Source organism: Coregonus lavaretus (genome assembly GCF_964263955.1).
Source record: "Coregonus lavaretus genome assembly, chromosome: 21".
NCBI classification, from domain to species: domain Eukaryota; kingdom Metazoa; phylum Chordata; class Actinopteri; order Salmoniformes; family Salmonidae; genus Coregonus; species Coregonus lavaretus.
This window is the reverse complement of record NC_140008.1, coordinates 2,963,919-2,990,161: the sequence shown is the minus strand read 5'-3', so window position 1 is coordinate 2,990,161 and position 26,243 is coordinate 2,963,919. Positions and strand designations below refer to the sequence as shown.

The 26,243-nt window shown below is 45.0% G+C and overlaps 1 protein-coding gene across 1 annotated transcript in view; it reads right to left on the bottom strand.

Moving 5' to 3' along the window:
- The window catches only part of LOC311148691 (anoctamin-9-like), a gene marked incomplete at both ends in the record, with an annotated part of 44,578 nt that overhangs the window by 9,003 nt on the left and 9,332 nt on the right, over window positions 1-26,243 (bottom strand). Inside the window, 4 exons of the mRNA XM_084185670.1 lie at window positions 2,414-2,474; window positions 16,642-16,735; window positions 17,591-17,725; window positions 24,504-24,583. Of these exons, the coding sequence (XP_084041796.1) occupies window positions 2,414-2,474; window positions 16,642-16,735; window positions 17,591-17,725; window positions 24,504-24,583 (370 nt within the window). The remainder of the gene's footprint in view (window positions 1-2,413; window positions 2,475-16,641; window positions 16,736-17,590; window positions 17,726-24,503; window positions 24,584-26,243) is intronic.

Below are 26,243 nucleotides of genomic sequence, written 5' to 3'. Positions count from 1 at the left end.
ACATACTACCATATGCAAGACTACCCCAAAATAACATATCTATAAGTTACTAACTTATGAAAGACTACCCCATAATAACATATCTTTAGGTTACTACCATATGCAAGACTACCCCATTATAACATATCTTTAGGTTACTACCATATGCAAGACTACCCCATAATAGCATATCTTTAGGTTACTACCATATGCAAGACTACCCCATAATAACATATCTTTAGGTTACTACCATATGCAAGACTACCCCATAATAACATATCTTTAGGTTACTACCATATGCAAGACTACCCCATAATAACATATCTTTAGGTTACTACCATATGCAAGACTACCCCATAATAACATAAAAACAACAACATTGGAGATGTTTTAAAGACATTCATGGAATCATCCTAGCCTGGTCCCAGATCTGTCCCAGACCTTTTCACTCATTGTCACACCAAACGTCAAGACAATTCCAGGAGTTAGCAAGAGAGCAGAAACAAACTGGTAACCTGGCAATGATTCCTATTAGTACAGGTGTGGGATCTTAATTTGATCACTTTTTTGTTGCTGGGAATAATCTGATGAGAAATGCAGATGAGCTTCGTGATTTACACTACCAGTCAAAGGTTTGGACACACGTACTCATTCAAGGGTTTTTCTTTATTTTTACTAATTTTTACATTGTAGAATAATAGTGAAGACATCAACACTATGAAATAACACATATGGAAACATGTAGTAACCAAAGAAGTGTTAAATAAATCAAAATATATTTTATATTTGAGATTCTTCAAATAGCCACCCTTTGCCTTGATGACAGCTTTGCACACTCTTGGCATTCTCTCAACCAGCTTCATGAGGTAGTCACCTGGAATGCATTTCAATTAACAGGTGTGCCTTCTTCAAAGTTAATTTATGGAATTTATTTCCTTCTTAATCCGTTTGAGCCAATCAGTTGTGTTGTGACAAGGTAAGGGGGTATACAGAAGATAGCCCTATTTGGTAAAAGACCAAGTCCATATCATGGCAAGAACAGCTCAAATAAGCAAAGAGAAACGACAGTCCATCATTACTTTAAGACATGAAGGTCAGTCAACACAGAACATTTCAGTCGCAAAAACAATCAAGCGCGATGATGAAACTAGCTCTCATGAGGACCACCACAGGAATGGAAGACCCAGAGTTACCGCTGCTGCAGAGGATAAGTTCATTCGAGTTACCAGCCTCAGAAATTGCAGCCCAAATAAATGCTTCACAGAGGTCAAGTAACAGACACATCTCAACATCAACTGTTCAGAGGACACTGTGTGAATCAGGCCTTCAAACCACTACTAAAGGACACCAATAAGAAGAAGAGACCTGCTTGGGCCAAGAAACACGAGCAATGGACATTAGACCAGCGGAGATGTGTCCTTTTGTCTGGAGTCCAAAATTGAGATTTTTGGTTCCAACCGCCGTGTCTTTGTAAGACGCAGTATGGGTGAACGGATGATCTCCGCATGTGTAGTTCCCACCGTAAAGCATGGAGGAGGAGGTGTTATGGTGTGGGGGTGCTTTGCTGGTGATACTGTCTGTGATCTATTTATAATTCAAGGCACACTTAACCAGCATGGCTCCCACAGCATTCTGCAGCGATACGCCATCCCATCCGGTTTGGGCTTAATGGGACTATCATTTGTTTTTCAACAAGACAATCTTGGGTACACACCTCCAGGCTGTGTAAGGGCTATTTTACCAAGAAGGAGAGTGATGAGTGCTGCATCAGATGACCTGGCCTCTGCAATCCCCCCGACCTCAATCCAATTGAGATGGTTTGGGATGAGTCGGACGGCAGAGTGAAGGAAAAGCAGCCAACAAGTGCTCAGCACATGTGGGAACTCCCTCAAGACTGTTGGAAAAACATTCCAGGTGAAGCTGGTTGAGAGAATGCCAAGAGTGTGCAAAGCTGTCATCAAGGCAAAGGGTGGCTATCTGAAAAATTTGTTTAACACTTTTTTGGTTACTACATGATTCCATATGTCTTATTTCATAGTTTTGATGTCTTCACTATTATTTTACAATGTAGAAAATAGTAAAAAATAAAGAAAAACCCTTGAATGAGTAGGTGTTTCCAAACTTTTGACTGGTACTGTACATAAATTAAATGAAAACCCACATTAACACATATTAACAGTATTCCACTTTTCATGACCCAACCACCGATCAAGCAACATTATGGACTAAACATTAAAAGCCTGTTGCTGCAAGATTATTTTGTTGCGACAATATAGGGCAAATTGAGATCCTACATCTGTAGCTTTCTCAGCACTGAAAACATAACATAACATAACATATCTTTAGGTTACTACTGGAGTATATACGACTCACTCCATACTGCCATGAACATAGTAAACATATATTTAGGTTACTACTGTATGTACCGACTCACCCCATACTGCCATGAACATAGCAAACATAACCGTCCCCTCGTTGTCAAATAGGATGCTGACCTGTAGAGAAAGAGATAGTTACATTGTACTAGTTAGAAACCAGTTCCACAACACATATTTTTGTAGTGTACACAGTGGTGGGTTTGGTGTCAAATGAAGACAGAAAATAACCTCACACCTACTGTCAAATATGGTGGTGGATATTTGATTTAATGGGGCTTTTTTTTGCTTCCACTGGTCCTAGGGCCCCTGTTAAGGTCAACAGCATCATGAACTCTACCAAGCACCAGGACATTTTAGCCAAAAACCTGGTTGCCTCTGCCAGTAGGCTGAAACTTGGCCGCAAGTGGATCTTCCAGCAAGACAATAGCCCCACGCACACATCAAAATCCATAAAGAAATTATAAATTGACCACAAAATGAACATTTTGTAATGGGGCATCTCAGTCTCCAGACTTGAACCCCATTGAAAACATGTGGTTTTAATTGAAAAGGGCAGTCCATAAGTGCAAACCGAAGGATATCCAGGCTCTGGAAAGATTCTGTATGGAGGTCTAAGATCCCTCCCAATGTGAAATAATTAATACGGCAGACAGAGTGGGACATTTCCAATCTCATAAAACATTATTTGAAAAAAAATGCTCAGTGTTGTTATCCTTGTGTAACAGTGTCGCTTCCATCCCTCTCCTCACCCCAACCTGGGCTTGAACCAGGGACCCTCGGCACACATCAACAACAGTCACCCTCGAAGCACCGTTACCCGTCGCTCCACAAAAGCCGCGGCCCTTGCAGAGCAAAGGGTAACAACTACTTCAAGGTCTCAGAGCGAGTGACGTCACCGCTAACTAGCTAGCAATTTCACACCGGAGTACCAATAATTTTGAAACCTATCCCCTTTGAGAAATTGTTTTATTATTGTTTAACAAAATATATTTCTCTGTGCAATTGTATTAGTACAAAATAGTATAATCTTCACATTTTTTGGAGCATACAATATAGCTCAGTATTTGTATTATTTATTTGACACAGTCATTTTTTCTCATCTTTGGCAAGGGTGCCAATAACTTTGGAGGTTCCTACATTTACATATTGTGGTTTCTGCTGAATGGGCTAATCCCTTTCACATGAATCTGACATTTAGTTTCCTCTGGAATCACATGGTAATAAGCTTAAAGAAATACAATAACATAAAACATATAGTGTGATGTTTCATATTAAATATTACGTATTTAAAGATGTATTGCACTTTGAGAATTGTGAATTCTCGCTTCAATTTCTTTCCAGATTTGAAATAATATATATTTCAGTTTTATCTATATTGAAATGTAAAATCCTGTCACACCCTGGCTCTGGGGACTCTATATGTTGAGCCAGGGTGTGTAGATTCATTGTGTTTGTATGCTGTGTTTGAGTGTCTAGTTGTGTATATTCTATGTATTGTATTTCTGTGTTGGCCAGAGTGGTTCCCAATCAGAGGCAACGAGTGTCAGCTGTTGCTGGTTGTCTCTGATTGGGAGCCATACTTATAGAGGCTGTTTTCCCACATTAGTTGTGGGATCTTGTTCCAGTTGGTTTGTTCCTTTTGGTTTGTACCGTAGGACTGCACGTATCGTTTGTTGTTTTGTTCGAGTGTTTACTCTCTTTAAATAAATATGTTTGCCTTCAACGCTGCGCCTTGGTCTACTCCGTCTAACGATCGTGACAGAAGATCCCACCATACCAGGACCAAGCAGCGTGTCCAGGAGCAGGCGGCCTGGACATGGGAGGAAGCGCCGGGAAAGGAGCTGGAGAGGTTGGCGATGGCCCAGGTGGGCAAATCGTGGTCCTGGGAGGACATGCTCGGGGGCAAAGGGCCATGGGCTAAGATTAAGGCCCTGGCGAGAGAGGAGCAATGGCGTCAACAGTGTCGTCGTCGGACGGACGAGAGGCAACCCCAGAATTTTTTTAGGGGGGGGCACACGGCATGGGCGACTGGGCAGCAGGAGGCTGCCACAGGGCGAAATGGGAGACGAGGAGAGAAGGCCACCGGGTTACGGGAGCCATTGGTGAGAGGAGGGAAGGAAGTTGTAGAGGCACGGCGAGAGGTACTGAGGTGTATTGCCAGTCCGGTCCGGCCCGTTCCTGATCCCCGTTTAAGGCCAGTGGTGTGTGTTCCCAGTACGGTCCGGCCTGTTCCTGTTCCTCGCACCAAGCCTACGGTTCGCGTTGCCAGCCCGGCCCGGCCTGTTCCTGCCCCTCGCACCAAGCCTACGGTGCGCGTCGCCAGCCCGGCCCGGCCTGTTCCTGCCCTTCGCACCAAGCCTACGGTGTGCGTCGCCAGCCCGGCCCGGCCTGTTCCTGCCACTCGCACCAAGCCTACGGTGTGCGTCGCCAGCCCGGCCCGGCCTGTTCCTGCTCCTCGCACCAAGCCTACGGTGCGCGTCGCCAGCCCGGCCCGGCCTGTTCCTGCTCCTCGCACCAAGCCTACGGTGCGAGTCGTCAGCCCGGTAAGGCCCGTTCCTGCCACTCGCACAAAGCCTACGGTGCGCGTTGCCAGCCCGGCCCGGCCTGTTCCTGCCCCTCGCACCAAGCCTACGGTGCGCGTCGCCAGCCCGGCCCGGCCTATTCCTGCTCCTCGCACCAAGCCTACGGTGCGCATCGCCAGCCCGGCCCGGCCTGTTCCTGCCACTCGCACCAAGCCTACGGTGTGCGTCGCCAGCCCGGCCTGGCCTGTTCCTGCCCCTCGCACCAAGCCTACGGTGCGCGTCGCCAGCCCAGCCCGGCCCGGCCTGTTCCTGCCCCTCGCACCAAGCCTACGGTGCGCGTCGCCAGCCCGGCCCGGCCTGTTCCTGCCCTTCGCACCAAGCCTACGGTGTGCGTCGCCAGCCCGGCCCGGCCTGTTCCTGCCACTCGCTCCAGCCCGGTCCGGCCCGTTCCTGCTCCACGCACCAAGCCAGGGGTGCGAGTCATCAGCCCGGTCCGGCCCGTTCCTGCTCCACGCACCAAGCCAGGGGTGCGCATCGTCAGCCCGGTCCGGCCCATTCCTGTTCCACGCACCAAGCCAGGGGTGCGAGTCGTCAGCCCGGTCCGGCCCGTTTCTGCTCCACGCACCAAGCCAGGGGTGCGAGTCGTCAGCCCGGTCCGGCCCGTTCCTGTTCCACGCACCAAGCCAGGGGTGCGCATTGTCAGCCCGGTCCGGCCCGTTCCTGCTCCACGCACCAAGCCAGGGGTGCGCATCGTCAGCCCGGTACGGCCCGTTCCGGCTCCACGCACCAAGCCAGGGGTGCGCATCGTCAGCCCGGTCCGGCCCGTAGCTGCTCCACGCACCAAGCCAGGGGTGCGCATCGTCAGCCCGGTACGGCCCGTTCCGGCTCCACGCACCAAGCCAGGGGTGCGCATCGTCAGCCCGGTCCGGCCCGTAGCTGCTCCACGCACCAAGCCAGGGGTGCGCATCGTCAGCCCGGTCCGGCCCGTCCCTGCTCCACGCACCAGGCCAGGGGTGTGCGTCGTCAGTCCGGCACAACCCGTGCCTGGGTCACCGGTGCCTGGTCAGGTACCGGTCAGCTGCTCCACACCGGAGCTGAAGCGATCCGCTTCTACGATGTCCAGTCCAGCTCCAGCCAGCGGGGCCAGACCGGACCAGGGGCGCTACGGGGGGATTATTGGAGGGTGGTGGGCAAGCCCGGAGCCGGAACCGCCTCCGAGGAGGAATGCCCACCCAGCCCTCCCCTGTTTGGTTCAGGTTAAGGCGCGGTCGCAGTCCGCGCCTTTGGGGGGGGGTACTGTCACACCCTGGCTCTGGGGACTCTATATGTTGAGCCAGGGTGTGTAGATTCATTGTGTTTGTATGCTGTGTTTGAGTGTCTAGTTGTGTATATTCTATGTATTGTATTTCTGTGTTGGCCAGAGTGGTTCCCAATCAGAGGCAACGAGTGTCAGCTGTTGCTGGTTGTCTCTGATTGGGAGCCATACTTATAGAGGCTGTTTTCCCACATTAGTTGTGGGATCTTGTTCCAGTTGGTTTGTTCCTTTTGGTTTGTACCGTAGGACTGCACGTATCGTTTGTTGTTTTGTTCGAGTGTTTACTCTCTTTAAATAAATATGTTTGCCTTCAACGCTGCGCCTTGGTCTACTCCGTCTAACGATCGTGACAAATCCAAACCATAACAAATCCTAATTACTTCTTAAAACATTAAACAGCAAATGTTTTTTGAAAAATATTGGATAAATTAACTCCTGCTCATTAAATAAATTAAAATGTAATCTACCGGTATCTAAATTTGAAATAATTAATATGGTATTTGTTTCTTTATAGAGACTTTATATTATAATCTTTATTCTGTGTGGATAATTTCATATGCAAAGGAACAAAATACTTTCAAAACCTATCCAAAGTCCTCAGCAACAACTCTCATCAAATAGTTTTGCCAACAACAATTACAAACACTGATCCCAGCAAATAAGTGCACCAAAACCACCAATTGCATTTTCTAAACACTGTAGACCCAGAGAGACAAAATAATGATACTGAATTATATAAACCATTTTAAAGCCTGCAAACTATATTTGGTTTCTCACTCAAAATAAGAAGCCTTTCACACCTTGCAGAAACCAATCTCATTCTTGTCTTTAACTCCTAATGAGATGTGTGAAACACTGCCCAGGATTGTCCTGTTAGGTACCCACCACTCACACCTGGTTTCTCACCAGCACTGAAACAGTTAACCCCTCTACACCTGCTCTATCAGGCACCTGTCTTCAGAGCCCTTGGCCAATCAGGAAGCTACCTGTCGGCAGGAAAATAAATGTGGGGAGCCGGCAAGGACCAGAATGGAACTGAACAACCTACTCACCAAATCCAGACCCGACACTGAGGACGATCTTACCCGGACAACCTACTCATCAAACCCAGACCCAATAAAGAGGACCATCTTACCCGGACAACCTACTCACCAAACCCAGACCCGACACTGAGGACAACCTTACCACTATCTCCATACCAGTGCAAGACACACCCAAAGAACAAAAAATGGTTGCATGCATGCGAGGCAGCAGTATGTACAAGTCATTACAGAGGACTGTGTGGCTCCTCGCCTGAGCTGGCCTCCCTGGAGACACCCTCCAACATCATAAAGCTGCTGTCTGAGACAATTTCCTCCAGCCACCCCCAGGAGGCGCTGGACCTGAACATCAAGCTTTTGCCCATCTCCCCCCCTCTCTCCCCCACCTCAGAAAAGCAGGTCATCAACAACAAAGTCAGTAGTGTCCAGCTCCATGACATCACCTTCTCAAGACCCTGGAGGACCACGTCACCAGCTCCATGACATAAACCTTCTCAAGACCCTGGAGGACCACGTCACCAGCTCCATGACAGCACCTTCTCAAGACCCTGGAGGACCACGTCACCAGCTCCATGACATCACCTTCTCAAGACCCTGGAGGACCACGTCACCAGCTCCATGACATCACCTTCTCAAGACCCTGGAGGACCACGTCACCAGCTCCACGACAGCACCTTCTCAAGACCCTGGAGGACCACGTCACCAGCTCCATGACATCACCTTCTCAAGACCCTGGAGGACCACGTCACCAGCTCCATGACATAAACCTTCTCAAGACCCTGGAGGACCACGTCACCAGCTCCATGACATCACCTTCTCAAGACCCTGGAGGACCACGTCACCAGCTCCACGACAGCACCTTCTCAAGACCCTGGAGGACCACGTCACCAGCTCCACGACAGCACCTTCTCAAGACCCTGGAGGACCACGTCACCAGCTCCATGACATAAACCTTCTCAAGACCCTGGAGGACCACGTCACCAGCTCCATGACATCACCTTCTCAAGACCCTGGAGGACCACGTCACCAGCTCCACGACATCACCTTCTCAAGACCCTGGAGGACCACGTCACCAGGTCCATGACATCACCTTCTCAAGACCCTGGAGGACCACGTCACCAGCTCCACGACAGCACCTTCTCAAGACCCTGGAGGACCACGTCACCAGCTCCATGACATCACCTTCTCAAGACCCTGGAGGACCACGTCACCAGCTCCATTACATAAACCTTCTCAAGACCCTGGAGGACCACGTCACCAGCTCCATGTCATCACATTCTCAAGACCCTGGAGGACCACGTCACCAGCTCCATGACATCACCTTCTCAAGACCCTGGAGGACCACGTCACCAGCTCCATGACAGCACCTTCTCAAGACCCTGGAGGACCACGTCACCAGGTCCATGACATCACCTTCTCAAGACCCTGGAGGACCACGTCACCAGCTCCACGACATCACCTTCTCAAGACCCTGGAGGACCACGTCACCAGCTCCACGACATCACCTTCTCAAGACCCTGGAGGACCACGTCACCAGCTCCACGACATCACCTTCTCAAGACCCTGGAGGACCACGTCACCAGCTCCACGACATCACCTTCTCAAGACCCTGGAGGACCACGTCACCAGCTCCATGACAGCACATTCTCAAGACCCTGGAGGACCACGTCACCAGCTCCACGACATCACCTTCTCAAGACCCTGGAGGACCACGTCACCAGCTCCACGACATCACCTTCTCAAGACCCTGGAGGACCACGTCACCAGCTCCATGACAGCACCTTCTCAAGACCCTGGAGGACCACGTCACCAGCTCCACGACATCACCTTCTCAAGACCCTGGAGGACCACGTCACCAGCTCCACGACATCACCTTCTCAAGACCCTGGAGGACCACGTCACCAGCTCCACGACATCACCTTCTCAAGACCCTGGAGGACCACGTCACCAGCTCCACGACAGCACCTTCTCAAGACCCTGGAGGACCACGTCACCAGCTCCACGACATCACCTTCTCAAGACCCTGGAGGACCACGTCACCAGCTCCATGACAGCACATTCTCAAGACCCTGGAGGACCACGTCACCAGCTCCACGACATCACCTTCTCAAGACCCTGGAGGACCACGTCACCAGCTCCACGACATCACCTTCTCAAGACCCTGGAGGACCACGTCACCAGCTCCATGACAGCACCTTCTCAAGACCCTGGAGGACCACGTCACCAGCTCCACGACATCACCTTCTCAAGACCCTGGAGGACCACGTCACCAGCTCCACGACATCACCTTCTCAAGACCCTGGAGGACCACGTCACCAGCTCCATGACATCACCTTCTCAAGACCCTGGAGGACCACGTCACCAGCTCCACGACAGCACCTTCTCAAGACCCTGGAGGACCACGTCACCAGCCCTGTCCTCTTCATCCCAGAGATGCAGCCCTGCGGCCTTGCACCCCGCCCCACAACAATGGAGGAGATTGAAAGGACCTCCCTGAAGAGACTGTACCCTGATAGAGTGGACCAGAGCAGTGGTAGCCCACCTCCAAGCAAGCAGGCCAGATGGGAGGTGCAGCAGAGAGCACTCCTGTACGTGAGAACAGATTCTGAGGAGGTGTTTGATGCGCTCATGCTCAACACCCCAACTCTGAAAGGTCTGAGACAAGTGATTTCTGAAATGTATGGCCTACAAGAGGACACCATTGGGAAACATCTACAAGACATGCAAAAGAGGGATTTTTCGCCAATATGGATAACAACATAATTGAACACTACGGCAACCACTCGCCATTCCTCATAGAGATCTCTGAAGTCATGAGCGGTCAGTTCCAGGTCACTATCATGGAGTTTTGATGTTCGGCCCACCTAATGGCAAGGTCTGGCCAATCAAACTGCCTGCTGATTACAACTCTTTAAGCACTGCCCAGTGAGAGACTATTGGCCAGGCCTCCAGGGCATAGACCAATGGGGCCAGAGAGAACACAAGAACACACCCACCATCAACCAGTTCAACCATGGAACCGACTTCAGACCAAAAACAGCGATGCCAGTCACTGCCTTAGTAAATACCATTTAACCCCTTCTGACTTTTACTGTGGTCAATATTTTATAACATTTATCATGAATTATGATGAAAAGGCTATAAATACTTGATGTAAATACAAATTAATATGACATCTTGTCACATCTCCTCACGTTGCTCCCCTCCGGCGCTCTGATTCGAATCAGTAACACAAGCATTTCGCTGCACACGCTATAACATCTGCTGAACTGTGTACGCAACCAATCAACTTTGATTTGATCACATTCTTGCTGCGTGTCATATACTTATAATTTCTACCAAGATAGCTCAAGTGATGGGGAAAAAGGGAAAAGGGGATACTTGGTGACGTCAACAAGGGAGCATAGCTTTCACCTGGATTCACCTGGTCAGTCTATGTCATGTTTTGAACGTTACTTCTCTGACCATTATGTTTGCTGTAATAGTACTACCAATAGTATACTGCAGTAGTAGAATAGTAATAGTATAAGGCAGTAGTAGTAGTAATAGTATACTGCAGTAGTAGTAGTAGTAGTAATAGTATACTGCAGTAGTAGTAATAGTATAATACAGTAGTAGTAGTAGTAGTAGTAGTAGTAGTAGTAGTAATAGTATACTGCAGTAGTAGTAATAGTATAATACAGTAGTAGTAGTAGTAGTAGTAGTAGTAGTAGTAGTAATAGTATACTGCAGTAGTAGTAATAGTATAATACAGTAGTAGTAGTAGTAGTAGTAGTAGTAGTAGTAGTAATAGTATACTGCAGTAGTAGTAATAGTACAATACAGTAGTAGTAGTAGTATTAGTAGTAGTAGTAATAGTATACTGCAGTAGTAGTAATAGTATACTGCAGTACTACCAATAGTATAATTTCTATTTATTTTTATTTAACCTTTATTTAAACAGGGAGTCACATTGAGATACACAATCTATTTCCCAAGAGATCCCTGTATCCATTATAATAAAAACAGACTAATAAAACAACATACACATATATATATATATATAACTTGTCATCAATCCAGACACCCAGGTACTTATATTGAGAAACAATCTCAATTTGGGCTCCATTTGTAGCGCAAATATGCAGGTCCTCAGGGGTCAACATTTCGTGACCTAGAGAACAGCATGAGCTTGGTTTCACTTGTATTTAACACTTAATTAATTATCTGTCAATTTTTAGTCAAAGTCATGCTGAAGTTCACGAATGGCCTGCTGCACTGAGGTGGCACAGGAATACAAAACTGTGTCATCTGCATAGAGATGAATGTTACAAGTATTAACAGTGTTTCCTCTGTCATTAATATGAACAATAATGGACCCAAAATAGAACCCTGAGGAACACCTTTTAGAATCTCAAGAAATTCAGATGTAACCCCGTCTGTCAAGATGGCCTGAGTTGTGTCACTAAGATAATTCTGAAACCATAAACAGGCTGTATATCCCAGGCCTACTCTAGATAACGTCTTCAGCAAAACAGATCAACAGTGTCGAACGCCTTTGGCAGGTCAATAAACAAGGCAGCACAGCTCTTTTTAGCATCCAAGGCATTGACAAAATCTTTAACAACTAGCGTGGTTGCCGTGGTAGCACTATGCCCAGGCCCAAACCCTGATTGGTTTATATAAAAAATACAACGATCAGATAAAAAGTTACAAAGTTGTACATTAACCAAGGATTCAATAATCTTAGCTAAACAAGGTTGTCTTGAAATGGGGCGATAGTTGTCCAGATCATGTGTTTCCCCATCCTTATGGAGTGGCAGCACATATGCGGATTTCAACATAATGCAGTAGTAGTAAAAGTATAATGCAGAAGTAGTAATAGTATACTGCAGTAGTAGTAATAGTATACTGCAGTAGTAGTAATAGTATAATGAAGTAGTAGTAATAGTATAATGCAGAAGTAGTAAAATAATACTGCAGTAGTAGTAATAGTATAATGCAGTAGTAGTAATACTATACTGCAGTAGTAGTAATATTATAATGCAGTAGTAGTAATAGTATAATGCGGTAGTAGTAATAGTATACTGCAGTAGTAGTAATAGTATAATGCTTGAAGTAGTAATAGTATAATGCTTGAAGTAGTAATAATATACTGCAGTAGTAGTAATAGTATAATGCAGTAGTAGTAATAGTATACTGCAGTAGTAGTAATAGTATACTGCAGTAGTAGTAATAGTATAATGCAGTAGTATGAATAGTATAATGCAGTAGTAGAATAGTATACTGCAGTAGTAGTAATAGCATAATGCAGTAGTAGTAATAGTATACTGCAGTAGTAGTAATAGTATACTGCAGTAGTAGTAATAGTATAATGCTTGAAGTAGTAATAGTATAATGCTTGAAGTAGTAATAGTATACTGCAGTAGTAGTAATAGTATAATGCTTGAAGTAGTAATAGTATACTGCAGTAGTAGTAATATTATAATGCAGAAGTAGTAATAGTATACTGCAGTAGTAGTAAAAGTATACTGCAGTAGTTGTAATAGTATACTGCAATAGTAGTAATAGTATACTGCAGTAGTAGTAATAGTATAATGCAGTAGTATTAATAGTATAATGCAGTAGTAGTAATAGTATACTGCAGTAGTAGTAGTAATAGTATAATGCAGAAGTAGTAATAGTATAATGCAGAAGTAGTAATAGTATACTGCAGTAGTATTAATATTATAATGCAGAAGTAGTAATAGTATACTGCAGTAGTAGTAAAAGTATACTGCAGTAGTTGTAATAGTATACTGCAATAGTAGTAATAGTATACTGCAGTAGTAGTAATGGTATAATGCAGTAGTAGTAATAGTATAATGCAGTAGTAGTAGTAATAGTATAATGCAGTAGTAGTAGTAATAGTATAGTGCAGTAGTAGTAAAAGTATACTGCAGTAGTAGTAGTAATAGTATAATGCAGTAGTAGTAATAGTATACTGCAGTAGTAGTAATAGCATAATGCAGTAGTGGTAATAGTATACTGCAGTAATAGTAATAATATAATAGTAATAGTATACTGCAGTAGTAGTAATAGTATACTGCAGTAGTAGTAATAGTATAGTGCTTGAAGTAGTAATAGTATAATGCTTGAAGTAGTAATAGTATACTGCAGTAGTAGTAATAGTATACTGCAGTTGTAGTAATAGTATAATGCAGTAGTAGTAATAGTATACTGCAGTAGTAGTAATAGTATACAGCAGTAGTGGTTATATTATACTGCAGTAGTAGTAATAGTATACCGCAGTAGTTGTAATAGTATACTGCAGTAGTAGTAATATTATAATGTAGAAGTAGTAATAGTATACTGCAGTAGTAGTTAAAGTATACTGCAGTAGTTGTAATAGTATACTGCAATAGTAGTAATAGTATACCGCAGTAGTAGTAATAGTATAATGCAGTAGTAGTAGTAATAGTATAGTGCAGTAGTAGTATTAATAGTATAATGCAGTAGTAGTAATAGTATACAGCAGCAGTAGTAATAGTATACTGCAGTAGTAGTGATAGTATAATGCAGTAGTAGTAATAGTATACTGCAGTAGTAGTAATTATATAATAGTAATAGTATACTGCAGTAGTAGTAATAGTATAATGCTTGAAGTAGAAATAGTATAATGCTTGAAGTAGTAATAGTATACTGCAGTAGTAGTAATAGTATACTGCAGTAGTAGTAATAGTATAATGCAGTAGTAGTAAAAGTATACTGCAGTAGTAGTAATAGTATAATGCAGTAATAGTTATAGTATACTGCAGTAGTAGTAATATTATACTGCAGTAGTTGTAATAGTATACTGCAGTAGTAGTAATAGTATAATGCAGTAGTAGTAATAGTATAATGCGGTAGTAGTAGTAATAGTATAATGCAGTAATAGTAATAGTATACTGCAGTAGTAGTTATAGTATACTGCAGTAGTAGTAATAGTATACTGCAGTAGTAGTAATAGTATAATGCAGTAGTAGTAATAGTATAATGCGGTAGTAGTAGTAATAGTATAATGCAGTAATAGTAATAGTATAGTGCAGTAGTAGTAGTATAATGCAGTAGTAGTAAAAGTATAATGCAGTAGTAGTAATAATATAATGCAGTAGTCTGCCTGTTAGTTCACAGCCTACAATTGCATTCACAAAAACCTGAGTGGCCTTATTTAGTAGAAGACTACACATTTCTAAGTTGTATTGTGTAACCACAGAATTCTTCCCTTAAGCCACTGTGCTAGAACCACTTAGTTTCAGATCAACCCCTGTCAACATCTTTCAGTTGAGTTTTTTTTCTTATTTTTTTTTTGGTATGTTTTTGCAACATTTCAACATTACTCTAGCTCCTGTAATATCCATGCCAGTTTATTAAGGTACACCACCCTGTTTACCACCCCGTTCATGAAAATGGTTCGCTCCTACAGACAGTGAGTCACGTGGACGTGGCTTGCTATATAAAGCAGGCAGACAGGCATCGAGGCATTCAGTTACTGTTCGAAGGCCCTCAAAATTGTCAAAGACTCCAGCCACCCTAGTCATAGACTGTTCTCTCTGCTACCGCACGGCAAGCGGTACCGGAGTGCCAAGTCTAGGTCCAAAAGACTTCTCAACAGCTTCTACCCCCAAGCCATAAGACTCCTGAACAGCTAATCATGGCTACCCGGACTATTTGCACTGCCCCCCCACCCCATCCTTTTTACGCTGCTGCTACTCTGTTAAGTATTTATGCATAGTCACTTTAACTCTACCCACATGTACATATTACCTCAACTACCTCAACTAGCCGGTGCCCCCGCACATTGACTATGCAACGGTACCCCCCTGTATATATAGCCTCCCTACTGTCACTTTATTTTACTGTATATATAGCCTCCCTACTGTCACTTTATTTTACTTCTGCTCTTTTTTTCTCAACACTTTTTTTGTTGTTGTTTTATTCTTACTTTTTTTGTTTAAAATAAATGCACTGTTGGTTAAGGGCTGTAAGTAAGCATTTCACTGTAATGTCTGCACCTGTTGTATTCGGCGCATGTGACCAATAAAATTTGATTTGATTTGATTTGATTTGATTTGATTTGATTGAATGTTAGATTGGGCAAAGCTAGTGACCTAAGCGGCTTTGACCCTGGTATGATCGTCGGTGCCAGGCGCGCCGGTTCCAGTATCTCAGAAACGCCCTCCCGGGCTTTTCACGCACGACAGTGTCTAGGGTTTACAGAGAGCGGTGTGACGAACAAAAAACATCCAGTCTGCGGCAGTCCTGTGGGTGAAAACAGCTCGTTGATGAGAGGTCGAAGGAGAATGGCAAAAACCATGCAAGCTAACAGGCGGACCACAAACAGGCAAATAACGGCGCAGTACAACAGTGGTGTGCAGAACGGCATCTCGGGAACACACAACTTGTTGATCCTTGTCACAGATGGGCTATTGCAGCAGACGACCACACCAGGTTCCACTCCTATCAGCTAAAAACAAGAAGAAGCGGCTCCAGTGGGCACGCCATCACCAACACCGGACAACTGAGGAGTGGAAAAACATTGCCTGTTCCGACTAAATACCAGTTCCTGTTGCGTCATGCTGATGGCAGAGTCAGGATTTGGCGTAAGCAGCATGAGTTCATGGACCCATCCTGCCTGGTGTCAAAAGTACAGGCTGGTGGTGCATGAATGTACCGCTGTCCAATTATGCAGCAACCGCGTGCTGCCATCGCGTCAGCATGGACCAACATCCCTGTGGAACGTTTCCGACACCTTTTAGAATCCATGCTGGGAAGCCTCCCGAGTGGCTCAGCGGTCTAAGGCACTGCATCACAGTGCTGAGGCTCCACTACAGCCTGGGGATTCCACACTGTGTTACAGACGGCTGTGACCGGGAGCCCCAGGGGCGGCGCACAATTGGCCCAGCGTCTCCTTGTGGTGGGCGGGGCGCCTGCAAGCTGACTTCAGTTGTCAGTCGAACTGTGTTTCCTCCTACACATTGGTGCTTCGGCGTTAAGCGAGCAGTGTGTTAAGAAGCAGCGCGGCCTGGCGGGTCACGTTCCGGGGGACACATGTATCGACCTTCGCCTCAATGGGGAGTTGCAGCGTTGAGACAAGATCATAACTACCAATTGGATTTCACGAAATTGGGGGAAAATTACATCCCCCTCAAAAAATAAAAGAATCCATGCCCTGAACAATTCAGGCTGTTCTGGAAGCAAAGGGGGGTCCGACCCGGTACTAGATAGGTATACCTAATAAACTGACCACTGAGTGTATGTTATGATTTTACCATGGCAATGCTTTGTATTGATACTTGTTGGGTTTTATTGTTTTTCGAAAAAAAATATAAAAAAAATAAATAATAACTAACGAGTGAGTGAGTGAGTGAGTGAGTGAATGAGTGATGAGTGAATGAGTGAGTGCGTACCTTGGCGTAGAGGCAGGTATCGCTGAGTAGCCACACTTTGCATCTCTTGTCACACAGCGGACACATTATTGTCTTAGACTCACACACCTCCTTTCTACAAGAAAAACATTATTAACCAGGTTGATGCCTTGATACAGGTTATCACATAGTAATATTACACAGACACACACAGTCCGCACACACACAGTCCGCATACACACACACACACACACACAGTCCGCACACGCACACACAGTCCGCACACACACAGACACACACACACAGTCCGCATACACACACACACACACAGTCCGCATACACACACACACACAGTCCGCATACACACACACACACACACAGACACACACACACAGACACACAGTCCGCATACACACACACACAGTCCGCATACACACACACACACACAGTCCGCATACACACAGACACACACAGTCCGCATACACACACAGACACACACAGTCCGCATACACACACACACACACACAGTCCGCATACACACAGACACACACACAGTCCGCATACACACACACACACACACAGTCCACATACACACACACACACAGTCCGCATACACACACACACACACACACAGTCCGCATACACACACAGACACACACAGTCCGCATACACACACAGACACACACAGTCCGCATACACACACACACACACACACACAGTCCGCATACACACAGACACACACACAGTCCGCATACACACACACACACACAGTCCGCATACACACAGACACACACAGTCCGCATACACACACAGTCCACATACACAGTCCGCATACACACACACACAGTCCGCATACACACAGACACACACAGTCCGCATACACACACAGTCCACATACACAGTCCGCATACACACACACACACACACTCATAGTCTTCATACACACACACAGTCCGCATACACACACATACACACACATACACACACTCACATGAGTGGTGAGGTGTTGAAGAAAGCCAGTCCGTAGAGGAACACAATGACCCCCAACACAGCAGCAGGGATCAACAGACAGGTGTACCAACCCAGCCACAGGTAGTACAGCGCCACCTTCTCTCCAAAGTAACTCCTGACAGGTGACAAGATAAAGACAGATAAAGACAGACAGGTGTCAAGATAAAGACAGATAAAGACAGGTGACAAGATAAAGACAGATAAAGACAGACAGGTGACAAGATAAAGACAGATAAAGACAGACAGGTGTCAAGATAAAGACAGATAAAGACAGGTGACAAGATAAAGACAGATAAAGACAGACAGGTGACAAGATAAAGACAGACAGGTGACAAGATAAAGACAGATAAAGACAGACATGTGTCAAGATAAAGACAGATAAAGACAGACAGGTGTCAAGATAAAGACAGACAGGTGACAAGATAAAGACAGACAGGTGACAAGATGAAGACAGATAAAGACAGACAGGTGACAAGATAAAGACAGATAAAGACAGACAGGTGTCAAGATAAAGACAGATAAAGACAGACAGGTGTCAAGATAAAGACAGATAAAGACAGACAGGTGTCAAGATAAAGACAGACAGGTGACAAGATAAAGACAGATAAAGACAGACAGGTGTCAAGATAAAGACAGACAGGTGACAAGATAAAGACAGACAGGTGACAAGATGAAGACAGATAAAGTCAGACAGGTGACAAGATAAAGACAGATAAAGACAGACAGGTGTCAAGATAAAGACAGATAAAGACAGACAGGTGTCAAGATAAAGACAGACAGGTGACAAGATAAAGACAGATAAAGACAGACAGGTGTCAAGATAAAGACAGACAGGTGACAAGATAAAGACAGACAGGTGACAAGATGAAGACAGATAAAGACAGACAGGTGACAAGATAAAGACATATAAAGACAGACAGGTGTCAAGATAAAGACAGATAAAGACAGACAGGTGACAAGATAAAGACAGATAAAGACAGACAGGTGACAAAATAAAGACAGATAAAGACAGACAGGTGACAAGATAAAGACAGATAAAGACAGACAGGTGACAAAATAAAGACAGATAAAGACAGACAGGTGTCAAGATAAAGACAGATAAAGACAGGTGTCAAGATAAAGACAGATAAAGACACACAGGTGACAAGATAAAGACAGATAAAGACAGACAGGTGACAAGATAAAGACAGATAAAGACAGACATGTGTCAAGATAAAGACAGATAAAGACAGACAGGTGTCAAGATAAAGACAGACAGGTGACAAGATAAAGACAGACAGGTGACAAGATGAAGACAGATAAAGACAGACAGGTGACAAGATAAAGACAGATAAAGACAGACAGGTGTCAAGATAAAGACAGATAAAGACAGACAGGTGTCAAGATAAAGACAGATAAAGACAGACAGGTGTCAAGATAAAGACAGACAGGTGACAAGATAAAGACAGATAAAGACAGACAGGTGACAAGATAAAGACAGATAAAGACAGACATGTGTCAAGATAAAGACAGATAAAGACAGACAGGTGTCAAGATAAAGACAGACAGGTGACAAGATAAAGACAGACAGGTGACAAGATGAAGACAGATAAAGACAGACAGGTGACAAGATAAAGACAGATAAAGACAGACAGGTGTCAAGATAAAGACAGATAAAGACAGACAGGTGTCAAGATAAAGACAGATAAAGACAGACAGGTGTCAAGATAAAGACAGACAGGTGACAAGATAAAGACAGATAAAGACAGACAGGTGTCAAGATAAAGACAGACAGGTGACAAGATAAAGACAGACAGGTGACAAGATGAAGACAGATAAAGACAGACAGGTGACAAGATAAAGACAGATAAAGACAGACAGGTGTCAAGATAAAGACAGATAAAGACAGACAGGTGACAAGATAAAGACAGATAAAGACAGAAACGTGTCAAGATAAAGACAGACAGGCGACAAGATAAAGACAGATAAAGACAGACAGGTGACAAGATAAAGACAGATAAAGACAGACAGGTGTCAAGATAAAGACAGACAGGTGACAAGATAAAGACAGATAAAGACAGACAGGTGACAAGATAAAGACAGATAAAGACAGACAGGTGACAAGATAAAGACAGATAAAGACAGACAGGTGTCAAGATAAAGACAGACAGGTGTCAAGATAAAGACAGATAAAGACAGACAGGTGTCAAGATAAAGACAGACAGGTGACAAGATAAAGACAGATAAAACAGACAGGTGACAAGATAAAGACAGATAAAGACAGACAGGTGTCAAGATAAAGACAGATAAAGACAGACATGTGTCAAGATAAAGACAGATAAAGACAGAAAGGTGTCAAGATAAAGACAGACAGGTGACAAGATAAAGACAGACAGGTGACAAGATGAAGACAGATAAAGACGGACAGGTGACAAGATAAAGACAGATAAAGACAGACAGGTGTCAAGATAAAGACAGATAAAGACAGACAGGTGACAAGGTAAAGACAGATAAAGACAGACAGGTGACATGATACAGACAGATAAAGACAGACAGGTGACAAGATAAAGACAGATAAAGACAGACAGGTGACAAGATAAAGACAGATAAAGACAGACAGGTGTCAAGATAAAGACAGACAGGTGACAAGATAAAGACAGATAAAGACAGACAGGTGACAAGATAAAGACAGACAGGTGACAAGATAAAGACAGACAGGTGACATGATAAAGACAGATAAAGACAGACAGGTGACAAGATAAAGACAGATAAAGACAGACAGGTGTCAAGATAAAGACAGATAAAGACAGACAGGTGACAAGATAAAGACAGATAAAGACAGACAGGTGACAAGATAAAGACAGACAGGTGACAAGATAAAGACAGATAAAGACAGACAGGTGACATGATAAAGACAGATAAAGACAGACAGGTGACAAGATAAAGACAGATAAAGACAGACAGGTGACAAGATAAAGACAGATAAAGTCAGACAGGTGACAAGATAAAGACAGATAAAGACAGACAGGTGACAAGATAAAGACAGACAGGTGACAAGATAAAGACAGATAAAGACAGACAGGTGACAAGATAAAGACAGATAAAGACAGACAGGTGACAAGATAAATACAGATAAAGACAGACAGGTGACAAAATAAATACAGATAAAGACAGACAGGTGACAAGATAAAGACAGATAAAGACAGACAGGTGTCAAGATAAAGACAGACAGGTGACAAGATAAAGACAGACAGGTGACAAGATAAAGACAGATAAAGACAGACAGGTGACAAGATAAAGACAGATAAAAACAGACAGGTGACAAGATAAAGACAGATAAAGACAGACAGGTGACAAGATAAAGACAGATAAAGACAGACAGGTGACAAGATAAAGACAGATAAAGACAGACAGGTGTCAAGATAAAGACAGATAAAGACAGACAGGTGTCAAGATAAAGACAGATAAAGACAGACAGGTGTCAAGATAAAGACAGACAGGTGACAAGATAAAGACAGACAGGTGACAAGATAAAGACAGACATAGTGAAGTAATAGTGAAGTGATTGGTCAAATTTGCAAGCCCTAGCATAATATGCGGGAAATTGTTGATTTTGCACACAAAAAATGTATAGCAGAATCGCAAAATCCTGGAGGGACTGCTTTTTCTCCAGAATAGTTCCATACAGCCTTGAATAGAACATTGCTTCTCTAAAAACACATGTTCAGCCTGAACCTAAACCAATACACCTTCGCCCCAAAGTAATTTCCGCCAAAGTTAAAGGGGCATACAGTGCATTCGGAAAGTATTCAGACCTCTTCCCTTTTTCCACATTTTGTTACGTTATATTCTTTTTTTTCCCTCAATCTACACAGAATACCCCATAATGACAAAGCAAAAGCAGGTTTATAAAATCTTTTTGCAAATCTATTAAAAATTAAAAACAGAAATACCTTATTTACATAAGTATTCAGACCCTTTACTATGAGACTCGAAATTGAGCTTGGGTGCATCCTGTTTCCATTGATCATCGTTGAGATGTTTCTACAACTTGATTGGAGTCCACCTGTGGTATATTCAATTGATTGGACATGATTTGGAAATGCACACACCTGTCTATGTAAGGTCTCACAGTTGACAGTGCATGTCAGAGCAAAAAACAATCCATGAGGTCGAAGGAATTGTCCGTAGAGCTCCGAGACAGGATTGTGTCGAGGCACAGATCTGGGAAAGGGTACCAAAAAATGTCTACAGCATTGAAGGTCCCCAAGAACACAGTGGACTCCATCATTCTTAAATGGAAGAAGTTTGGAACCACCAAGACTCTTCCTAGAGCTGGCCTCCCGGCCAAACTGAGCAATCGGGGGAGAAGGGCCTTGATCAGGGAGGTGAGAAAAAACCTGATGGTCACTCTGACAGAGCTCCAGAGGAACTCTGTGGAGATGGGAGAACCTTCCAGAAGGACAACCATCTGTGCAGCACTCCACCAATCAGGCCTTTATGGTAGAGTGGCCAGACGGAAGCCACGTCTCAGTAAAAGGCACATGACAGCCCGCTTGGAGTTTGCCAAAAGGTACCTAAAGGGTTCTCAGACCATGAAAAACAAGATTCTCTGGTCTGATGAAACCAAGACTGAACTCTTTGGCCTGAATACCAAGCGTCATGTCTGGAGGAAACCTGGCACCATCCCTACGGTGAAGCGTGGTGGTGGCAGCATCATGCTGTGGGGATGTTTTTCAGAGGCAGGGACTGGGAGACTAGTCATGATCGAGGCAAAGATGAACGGAGCAAAGTACAGTGAGATCCTTGATGAAAATCTGCTCCAGAGCGCTCAGGACCTCAGACTGGGGCGAAGGTTCACCTTCCAACAGGACAATGACCCTAAGCACACAGCCAAGACAACGCAGGAGTGGCTTCGGGACAAGTCTCTGAATGTCCTTGAGTGGCCCAGCCAGAGCCCGGACTTTAACCCAATCTAACATCTCTGGAGAGACCTGAAAATCGCTGTGCAGCGACGCTCCCCATCCAACCTGACAGAGCTTGAGAGGATTTGCAGAAAAGAATGGGAGAAACTCCCCAAATACAGGTGTGGCAAGTTTGTAGCGTCATAATTAAGAAGACAAAGGGCTGTAATCACTGCCAAGGGTTCTTTAACAAAGTACTGAGTAAAGGGTCTGAATACTTATGTAAATGTGATATCATTATTTATTTATTTTTATATACATTTGCTAAAATTTCTAAAAACCTGTTTTTGCTTTGTCATTATGGGGTATTGTGTGTACATTGATGAGGGGGAAAAAACAATGTAATCAATTTTAGAATAAGGCTGTAACGCAACAACATTTTGAAAAAGTCAAGGGGTCTGAATACCTTCCGAATGCACTGTAGGTCATTCAATAGGACTTGGCTGTTTTTAGTAAGACAGAAATGTTGCAAACAGATCCCTCAGATGGTTAGTTGATTTATTCAGATATACAGTGCTTGTTTAATGCAGACAGTCCTCCACGGAGGAAGAACCATAGCTTTCCGGGCCCCTTGTGCTAAAGAAAGAAGAGGAAACACGGGTGGTGGAACTAATTAACCTATCACTGATGGGTTGGCCCTGGAGACAGGCAGAACACGGGTGGTGGGCCTAACTAACCTAACCTATCCCTGATGGGTTGGCCCTGGAGACAGGCAGAAACATGGGTGGTAGGCCTAACTAACCTATCCCTGATGGGTTGGCCCTGGAGACAGGCAGAAACACGGGTGGTGGAACTAACTAACCTAACATCCCTGATGGGTTGGCCCTGGAGACAGGCAGAAACACGGGTGGTGAGCCTGACTAACCTATCACTGATGGGTTGGCCCTGGAGACAGGCAGAAACACGGGTGGTAGGCCTAACTAACCTAACATCCCTGATGGGTTGGCCCTGGAGACAGGCAGAAACACGGGTGGTAGGCCTAACTAACCTAACATCCCTGATGGGTTGGCCCTGGAGACAGGCAGAAACACGGGTGGTAGGCCTAACTAACCTATCACTGATGGGTTGGCCCTGGAGACAGGCAGAAACACGGGTGGTGAGCCTAACTAACCTAACACTGATGGGTTGGCCCTGGAGACAGGCAGAAACACGGGTGGTGAGCCTAACTAACCTATCATCCCTGATGGGTTGGCCCTGGAGACAGGCAGAAACACGGGTGGTGAGGGTTGGCCCTGGAGACAGGCAGAAACACGGGTGGTGAGCCTAACTAACCTAACATCCCTGATGGGTTGGCCCTGGAGACAGGCAGAAACATGGGTAGTATGCCTAACTAACCTAACATCCCTGATGGGTTGGCCCTGGAGACAGGCAGAAACACGGGTGGTAGGCCTAACTAACATATCACTGATGGGTTGGCCCTGGAGACAGGCAGAAACACGGGTGGTGAGCCTAACTAACCTATCACTGATGGGTTGGCCCTGGAGACAGGCAGAACACGGGTGGTGGGCCTAACTAACCTATCACTGATGGGTTGGCCCTGGAGACAGGCAGAAACATGGGTGGTAGGCCTAACTAACCTAACATCCCTGATGGGTTGGCCCTGGAGACAGGCAGAAACACGGGTGGTAGGCCTAACTAACCTATCACTGATGGGTTGGCCCTGGAGACAGGCAGAAACACGGGTGGTGGTGCTAACTAACCTAACATCACTGATGGGTTGGCCCTGGAGACAGGCAGAAACACGGGTGGTGGGCCTAACTAACCTAACATCCCTGATGGGTTGGCCCTGGAGACAGGCAGAACACGGGTGGTGAGCCTAACTAACCTAACATCACTGATGGGTTGGCCCTGGAGACAGGCAGAAACACGGGTGGTGAGCCTAACTAACCTAACATCACTGATGGGTTGGCCCTGGAGACAGGCAGAACACGGGTGGTGGAACTAACTAACCTAACATCACTGATGGGTTGGCCCTGGAGACAGGCAGTCCATCTGGCCCAACTCTTCCTCAGTTCCTTCTGATTCTTCCTCTGAAAGCACAAGCACAGAGTCAGGGACTGGAGCATACATATACACACACACACACACACACACACACACACACACACACACACACACACACACACACACACACACACACACACACACACACACACACACACATACACAGATGACTCAATGTATTAGCATGAGAAATGTTTTAACATCTTCAAAAATGAATCATCACTTGTGTGTGTGAGTGTGTGTGTTGAGTGTGTGTGCGTGCACGCATTCATGCAAATGTCAGTTAACAAGAACAGAGGAGGTGCCGTCAGACAGAAAATAATCACCTCACTATGTTTAACTCTGAGGGTGGCTCAGTAGTCTCTCAGAGAAACAGAGGAAAACAATGACATCGCTTTGACCTTTAGGAGTCTTTACGGCAGCCATTCACTCACATCACTTTGACCTTTAGGAGTCTTTATGGCAGCCATTCACTCACATCGCTTTGACCTTTAGGAGTCTTTATGGCAGCCATTCACTCACATCACTTTGACCTTTAGGAGTCTTTATGGCAGCCATTCACTCACATCACTTTGACCTTTAGGAGTCTTTATGGCAGCCATTCATTCACATCACTTTGACCTTTAGGAGTCTTTACGGCAGCCATTCACTCACATCACTTTGACCTTTAGGAGTCTTTACGGCAGCCATTCACTCACATCACTTTGACCTTTAGGAGTCTTTATGGCAGCCATTCACTCACATCACTTTGACCTTTAGGGGTCTTTATGGCAGCCATTCACTCACATCACTTTGACCTTTAGGAGTCTTTACGGCAGCCATTCTCTCACATCACTTTGACACAGAAACGTATTTTCAATCAGATAAACCCAGACACTTGGGTAGTGTATAGTGTGCATCCAAAATGGCACCCTATTCCCTATATTGACCAGAGACACTATATAGGGTGTAGGGTACAGGGAATAGGGTGTAGGGTACAGGGTATAGGGTTTAGGGTACAGGGTATAGGGTGTAGGGTATAGGGCATAGGGTGTAGGGAATAGGGTAAAGGGTATAGGGTGTAGGGTACAGGGAATAGGGTATAGGGAATAGGGTATAGGGTATAGGGTGTAGGGTAAAGGGAATAGGGAATAGGGTACAGGGAATAGGGTGTAGGGTATAGGGTATAGGGAATAGGGTGTAGGGAATAGGGTACAGGGTATAGGGTGTAGGGTACAGGGTATAGGGTACAGGGTATAGGGTGTAGGGTACAGGGAATAGGGTACAGGGTATAGGGTGTAGGGTACAGGGTATAGGGTACAGGGTATAGTGTGTAGGGTGTAGGGTGTAGGGTATAGGGTATAGGGTATAGGGTATATGGTATAGGGAATAGGGTGTAGGGTACAGGGTATAGTGTGTAGGGTGTAGGGTGTAGGGTATAGGGTATAGGGTATATGGTGTAGGGTATAGGGTGTAGGGTACAGGGTATAGGGAATAGGGTATAGGGTATATGGTGTAGGGTATAGGGTGTAGGGTATAGGGTGTAGGGTACAGGGTGTAGGGTATAGGGTATAGGGTATATGGTGTAGGGTATAGGGTGTAGGGTACAGGGTATAGGGAATAGGGTGTAGGGTACAGGGTGTAGGGTACAGGGTGTAGGGTATAGGGTATAGGGTACAGGGTGTAGGGTACAGGGTGTAGGGTATA